Here is a 7,918-nt window from a genome sequence, read left to right as displayed (position 1 = left end):
CACCACCAATGCATTACTGGGCCGAGACTCACAGCCTCCTTTCTAGACTAACTTCTACCAACTCGGCCGAAATCGGAGTTTCAGGCCCAGCCAATAATATACTCTTTTAATCAAACGACTCCAAACATATTTACCGATAGTGCAAGATCGGGTATAAACAGATTTGCAGAGGGAAAAAATTGTTCTTCTCCATTTCCTTTGACCTCAGAAAAATTCCCAAGAAATCTTCGTTTCCTCGACAATGTTTAAAATATCACTAACCTATTGCTTGAAGCCCTTCATACTCGTACAAATGCACGTTGTCAATCATCAATCTCACAGGTCGATGAGGCCTCTTTCATTGTACATACTCCTACTCGTTCCAGTCCTCTTCGATACCCCCTAGTCTGATCGGAAGAATTGTATTGGAAAGACAGACAATGAGACTGAGTTGGCTGCCGATGAGATTGTCTGTTGGATCCCGACTCACATAAAAGCCAACCAGATTTCATTAACTTAAGAACGTACCTACAGACATGTCATGATTTGGAATGAGAAATTTGGTACCATATAGTTCACTTGGCATACATCTGAATCGTGTGCGAGGGGGGAAAGGGGGAGGAGCGACCTGCAAAACACAATGGAAGGCCTTAGTTTAACCTTTTAGAAAATCCATACCAAAAGGAACAGGGAACTCGCTTCTATAAACTCAAACCAAAAACCAAACAAAGAGAAACATGATAGAAAATGCTTCTGATATGATAGCAGACCTCAGTAAATCTAAGACCGTTATTTCCCGTTACAACAGAAGAAGCTCCTGTTGATTGCCACGGCAGTAATACAGAAAGAAAAGTAGCACTAGATATAATCATTCATTTCATTGCCATATCCAGGTTAAATAACAAGGTGATCTAATACAAGAAATACATTCTTACAAGCAAGTGTTCAATTCGCATGCAAAATTCTGGTAGGGAACCTAAGAAGCAGAGTATTAACTGAATCTTGGATTACAAGGTTTAACTCAATCAATTCACAAGAAGATTCAAGATAAACTAGCAAAAGAAGGGAAAATGACGATAAGACAAAACACAGCCTGACACCATTGGATACAATCACAGGGGTAACCATGTGAGCTGCAGTAGTCATAACAAAAACTGCAACACAACCTACAATACGTGAATTGAAACAAGGAAAGTGTTTGAGAAAGCTAGAGCATCAAGCACACTCAGATTTCAAAAGAATCTACAACAGAACCTGACCATACAAAGGAAGAAAAACACACAACCATCGTAATTCAAACAATAAATAAAGATAAGTTGACACATGCCATCGTAATTCGAACAATAAATAAAGACATGCTTCATCATTGTTGATACTGAGAATTCATGCTATACAAATCAATAAAAGGAGCAAAGCTACAATTAATGCGATGTATGCTTCATCAGCGAATTTTTTTCTGTATTACAAGTTTTTAAAAGCAGAACCTGGAACAGAACAGCTTGAACTACTGTTTATTATTTTCAGCTGCACTCTCTTCCTTCCCAAGAGCAACCACCACTTTCTTCAAGATAGCTTCGGTTGGTTGGTGGGAGTTCTCCACGGCCTTTGAAATAGGTTGCCATTTTTCACCATGCTTTGGTTCTGCAGCTATGCATCTTTTAAGTACATCTTTCTGGTTCTCCTCGGTCCCATGTTGAAGTTCAAATTTGTAGTACAAAGCCCAGAAATCCCCAATATCTGGCGCTAGTGTCACTGCCCTGTTAAGCCAAGTCCTAGCTTTGTCAACCTTCCTGTCATGCCAAAATAACTTAGACACAGCAGCAATGACATGGGGATCATGATCACATTTCTTGAGGGCATCCATACTCTTTGTCTTCCGTTGCGGACGGGGTACCATCTCAATAGACGCAGCCCACAAGATACCACTATTGGGACACTCCTGCAAAGCCTTTGCCATCAAGATATCAGCTTCCTTCTTATTTCCATGCCTTAATTCAGCTCGAACAGCAGCAAGCCACAATTCAGGGTTCTGAGGATTCTTCTTCCTTGCCATCGTCAGAATTGCACGAGCTTTACTCAGCCCACTCATCTTCTCTTCAAGATTAGCAAGAGAAAGCCACAGTGGAATAGAACTGGAGCAGTGCTTCTGACCTGAATCATAGGCCTCCTTGGCCTTTTCCAAATGACCAAGGCGTTCCTCTAGCTGTCCAAGCATCAACCATAATTTATAGAAGGAAGGGAAGCGCTTCAACCCATCATCAAGCAACTTCCTCTCCTCATTAATGTTCCCTAATTCTCTCTCAACAATTGCTGATTTCATCCACACTCTTTCAGTACCTCCCTTTTCTCGGGCTTTGGCAAGAAGCATTCTGGCTCTCTCTGGTTCATGGTTCTCAAATTCAAGTTTAAACGCAGCAAGCCAAATTTCCTCAGAATTAGGAATGGCAGCATAAGCTTCTTGAAGGATGGCACGAGCAGCAGGCACATCCCCAGCAAGCCACTTCTCCTTAGCTCCCATAAGCCACAAGACTTCAGCCTGTGGTCGGTAAGTCACCGCTTTACGAAGTAAAGCATCAAGAGATTCCCTAGTACCATGGCTCTTTTCAAGCTGTGCAGCTTTGAGCCATATGCTCTTCTTGGTTAAAAAGACAGTAAGTGCATGTGCATAAATGGCCCTGGCTGTTTCAATGGAACCCCTTTTCTTGCATTCCTCAGCATCAGCAACCCATGTCCTCTTCCTATCCTCTTCCTCCACACCAATCCCAATCGTGTTCCGAATGATTGCTTGGCAAGTTGCAACAGACCCTGCACGTTCAGCAGCTTCAGCCTCCTTCATCCATGCCTCTCTATCAATCGCCAACCCTTCTCTTTGCAAAGCCCTTATACCCCTTTCAATAATCTTCCCAACCATGGCTGTGTTCCCATTAGCTTCCTCCAACTTCGCTGCTGTGATCCAAATGGCAGGCTCTTTTGATAGCTTCTCTCTTGCCCTATTAAGGACCTTCCTTGCATTCTCATAAGTTTCCAATCTTGCAAGTGCAAGCCATAACTCAATGTGCAAGGGACAACACTCCACAGCCCTATGAAGCAAAAGTCTCGCATCCTCCTCATTGGCAAGCTCCACCACCGCCTTCCATAACCTAACAGAATCGGGAATGTGTTCCAAACCTTTCCTCAATACCCTGCTCCTATTCAAATCGTCACGCTCCAATTTCGCAGCCTGCATCCACAACTTCACCGAATTGGGAATCGACTTCACTCCCTTAGAAATCACGGCCTTAGCTTCATCAGGGCTTGAAAGCCTACATGCCTCTAACCACACATCCTCACTCTTAGGACATTCCTCACACCCTTTCTGAATCAATTGTCTAGCTGCCTGAATCTTCCCAGCCACCTCCTCCAGCCTGGCAGCCGCAATCCATCCAGGTGGGTGCTTTGGATTCGTCTGTGTAACACTCTTAAGCAACAACCTAGCCTTTTTAATATCCGAAATCTCAGCATCACTAGTAATCTTCATACTCTTAAGATCAGTAAGGTACCCTTTCGGGTCCACAACCGTCAATCCAGAAACAGAATCAGAAAGCCTATCTAATTTTAATGACAAAACAGTACCTCTACCCTCACCTACAGCAGTCAAATCCGTAACCGGAGTTTGAGACCATGGAGTCTCCATACCACCAGCTCCCCTACTCTTGGGGTCCAATGCCGTAACATGCTCCTTTTCCTGTCTTGCCTTCTCTAAAAGTGTATCGGGCACCGGCACAAAGCTCTCGAATCTCTTCTTCTTGTTCCTCGACGAATAGTCTCCGATTTCAGGTATGCTCTCCCATTCCTGAGCAGACACGGTGTACAACTTCCTCTTCAGAGTCGCGAATTGCTCCGTGATCTTCGGGTTCGAAGCTCTGTACTTTTCAATCTCTTCTTTCAACCGAGCTTCTCTCCTGTCCTTCCTCCTCGAGTCCATTCTTTGCTCAATGGCTTCCCACACCGCATCAGCCTCCTTGTCCTCATCATCGTATTCCGCCGATGCAAACAACCCAACATCATTTCCTTCGAATTCATCAAACTTCTGATTCTCATCGTACCCCTTATCCTCCCCTTCGTCCTCCTCCTCTTCCTCGGGCTTCCCGCGTCCGCGGCCAACCCCAGGCGGGGCAGCAGGAGCAGCAGCGCCGCCGATTGTGGTGGCCGACCTGTCCGGCAGGTCTGGCGCAGCACGTGCGGGCCCGATATCGGACCTGGTGGTGAAGCCAGTGGCACCACGGCCGAGCCCAGCGACATAATTCGGGGGAGGCTTGGAATTGAGGAACTCGAGGCGGGGTTTAGGGACGGCGGGAGGTTGGGTGCCGCCGAATAAGGGAATGTGAAGAGTTAGGGTTGACAGGGGTCGGATTCCGAGGTCGGAGAGGAGGGAGGAGTCGGATTGGGTGAGTAACTGGAGGCTTTGGGAGATGAATAGGCGCTGCTGAGAAATGGGTATGTGAGAATTTTGCTCGATTTGGAGCTTTAAGGTTTTGAGGGTGGTGGTCTTAGGGTTTAGATTTAGGGTTAGGGTTTTGTGATTTGGGGATGTGATGAACACCATGGCGAGATCGATGTGTGATCCTATGTGTGAGTGCGAGAGACGATTACGATTTGCGAGAAGTTGGAAGAATATGAATATGGGTCAAATTTGATGCCGAGTCCGTCAAATATGGGCGGGCAAGCGGGTTCAGGTCCGATGGGCCGAGATTTTGAGAAGGGTTGGTTCAGTTCAATAAATAATTTTTTATATTTCGGTAAATAATCATATTTATTTTTTAGGGTAAATAATAGAAAAGGTCCCTGAACTATACTATAAGTTTAGTTTTCATCCCTCAACTCTTATATTAGTTTCTCTCGTCCTCCAACTTAAGTTTGTGTTGCACGAATCGTCATTTCCGTCAAGTTTGTTACATTTTCTAGTTAAATATGATCACATGCCTTGCACGTGACCTTTTTGTGGTGGGCAAATATGACATTTTGTTGGCCCAAAGGAATCTCACGTGCTATAGGATGGAGAACTCAAAAGTTTTGGGGAAGAGTTCAACAGGAGATTGAGAGCTCAGTTCTAGGGTTTGAGAAATTTGAAAAGGAAATTCACTATTATTGGCTGGGAATGCACTTTCATGATTAATTATTCACATGGCGACAACGTTTCGGTGGTCTGGAGAGCATCCACAATACAGTAAGTCTTTCCTTCATTGTTTAATTTTATATTTCATGAATTTCGTTTGGATTGTTTTTGTCTAAATATGTATTCTGTTATTCACTTTGGCTTTATATGTATGGTGGTACTCTGTCTTTTTGGTCAAATGCATTTATGTGTTGGCCTTATTACTATTTATTTTTCACCATTGCTCCAGCGTCCACCACACCCAATATGCATATATTGGAGTTTGGTGAGGGTATTTATTGTAAGAATTTGATTTTGGTGAGTGCTCAACCTCACATTGTATATTATATATGGCAGGTGGTCTGGAGCTATGTACTCTTGAACTTAACCATTATGGGTTGGTAGAAAATGGAGTTTATAAAGGTGGCAAGGTATGTTATGTAGACAATTGTGTTGATGACTATTTGTCATTGGTGGATTTACAAAAGATTGGTGTAGAACTTGGCTATAATGTTGACATAACTCAGAAGGTTACAAGTTAGTGTACTACAAGAAACCTGGTAAGTTTGGTGCAAGTGCATTGATAGAGGTGAAAGATGATAGTTTTATTCCAGGGCTAATTGCTTGCATTCCTGGTAATAGAATTGTTCAATTGTATTATCATGATCCAACTGATCTAAACACCATTGGGAGTCAAGCTTTTGAGGTATGGCCAAGTTTGGATTCTGAAAACTATAATGGTGGCACTGATGAATTTAAGGGTTACCAATATTGGCCTTTTATTGATCGCCTAGCCAATGCCGACAATTCAGTAAAGAAGGTCAACACATATGAAGCTGCATTTGTTGGTATACATGGTAATATTCAGGAATATAATGAAGATGAAGCAGAAGAGGATAATGAAAATAATGAAAAAGAAGGTGAAAATGAAGAAGAGGATGAAGTATTTGTTGACAGTGATTATGGGGTAAGTGACGATGAAGAGCCAATCAATGTTGAAGAGGTAAATGGTGTGGATGCACCAAATGAAGTGTTTGATGTTAATCATCCAAATGAAGTTCTTGATTTTCATCTTCCTAATGAAGCTACAGGGGAGATTTCATCTGATGGTGAAGACATTGATATTCCTTATTCTGGTAGTGATGAAGAGGAAGGTGAACAAAACTTTAATAAATTATCTAAGAAGAGGAAAAGGAAATTACCGAGTTTTAAACAGTGGGGGAGAGACACAGATTTGAGAAATCCAGAATTTCGATTGGGAATGCAATTCGCCAATAAAGCAGATGTGAAAGAAGCTATAAAGGAGTGTGCTATTATCAACGGACGAGAAGTCAAATTTGTAAAAGATGATAAAATTAGGGTGAGAGCGAAGTGTGTTGGAAATAAGAAAACGAAGTGCCCGTTCACTATATTTGCTTCCATCATAGATTCAGATGAGCCCACTTTTGCAATCAAGACTCTTTGCTTAGATCATCATTGTGGGAGAGTTGGTAAGCTAAAGTTTGCTAATTCAAAGTGGCTAGTTGAAAAGTTTGCTGACAAGATCAAGAAAAATCCTCACTGGAATGTCGGAGCATTTAAGTCAGAGGTATTAAATCAGTACCGTATGAATGTTAGCAGGCATCAAATATACAGAGCAAAGAGGTTGTCCAAGCTGATTATTGAAGGTAGCTATAAAGAACAATATGCTAGGTTATGGGACTATGCAGAACAACTAAAGGTGGCTAATAAAGGAAGCACAATGGTTATAAGCAATAAGATGGAGGGCGATCAACAAGTTTTCCGTAGAATGTACGTGTGCTTAGAAGCTTGTAAGAAAGGTTTTTTGGAGGGGTGTAAACCTGTGATTGGTGTGGATGGTTGCCACTTGAAAGGACCATACACGGGTCAAATTTTAACTGCTGTTGGAGTTGATAGGAATAATGGTATGTTTCCAATTGCTTATGCTATAGTGGAAATTGAAAATAAGAGTTCATGGATTTGGTTCCTTGAACTTTTGAAAGCTGATTTAAATATTAAGAATGGGGCAGCTTGGGTGTTTATAAGTGACAAGCAAAAATGACTCATTCCTGCCATTCAGAGTGTCCTTCCAACAACTGAGCATAGAATGTGTTGGAGACATCTATATAACAACTTTAAAGCATCGCACCCGGGACTTGCATTGAAGAATACATTGTGGGCCTTAGCAACATCCAATACTATTCCATGGTTTGATGTAGAGATGGAAAAGATGAAACAACAGGATGAAAAAGCTTGGATTTGGATTCAGAAAAGGCCTCCACAAAATTAGAGTAGAGCTTATTTTGCATTGCACTTCAAGTGTGATATTTTGTTGAATAACCTATGTGAATCGTTTAACTCTCGCATTCTAGATGCAAGAGACAAGGCAATATTAACATGCCTTGAGAGAATTATGGTATATATCATGTTAAGGATGGCAAATAGAAGAATTGCAGCTAGGCATTGGAAGCATCCGATTGGACCTAGGATCTTCAAAATCATTGAGAAGAACAAGTTAGGAGCTAGTCAATGCATTCCTATAATGGCTGGGGACAAGAAGTTCTTAGTACAACATATGTATGGGGCTGAGTTTGTTGTGGATCTAAAAGAAAAAACATGCTCTTGCAGAAGATGGGATTTGTGTGGGATCCCATGCCCCCATGCTATTTCTTGCATTTTTTCTACGGATGAAAATGTGTGTGACTATACACATGATTGCTATAAGCAAGAGGCTTACTTGATTTCATATGATCCCATTGTTCACCCGGTTCCATCTATGGATCAGTGGAAGAAAATTGGTTTGCC

At 42.2% G+C, this 7,918-nt stretch overlaps 1 protein-coding gene across 1 annotated transcript; it reads right to left on the bottom strand.

Annotated features, from left to right (window-relative positions):
- Positions 1-162: 162 nt before the first annotated feature.
- On the bottom strand, positions 163-4,630 carry LOC126610987 (protein STABILIZED1-like). The gene is made up of 2 exons (XM_050279171.1): positions 1,464-4,630; positions 163-607 (listed from the first exon to the last, which is right to left on the bottom strand). The coding sequence occupies exon 1, from the start codon at positions 4,562-4,564 to the stop codon at positions 1,484-1,486; it is 3,081 nt and encodes a 1,026-aa protein (XP_050135128.1). The 5' UTR covers positions 4,565-4,630; the 3' UTR covers positions 163-607; positions 1,464-1,483.
- Positions 4,631-7,918: the final 3,288 nt, after the last annotated feature.

Source organism: Malus sylvestris, chromosome 17 (genome assembly GCF_916048215.2).
Source record: "Malus sylvestris chromosome 17, drMalSylv7.2, whole genome shotgun sequence".
NCBI lineage: Eukaryota > Viridiplantae > Streptophyta > Magnoliopsida > Rosales > Rosaceae > Malus > Malus sylvestris.
This window is presented reverse-complemented; position numbering and strand designations above follow the sequence as displayed.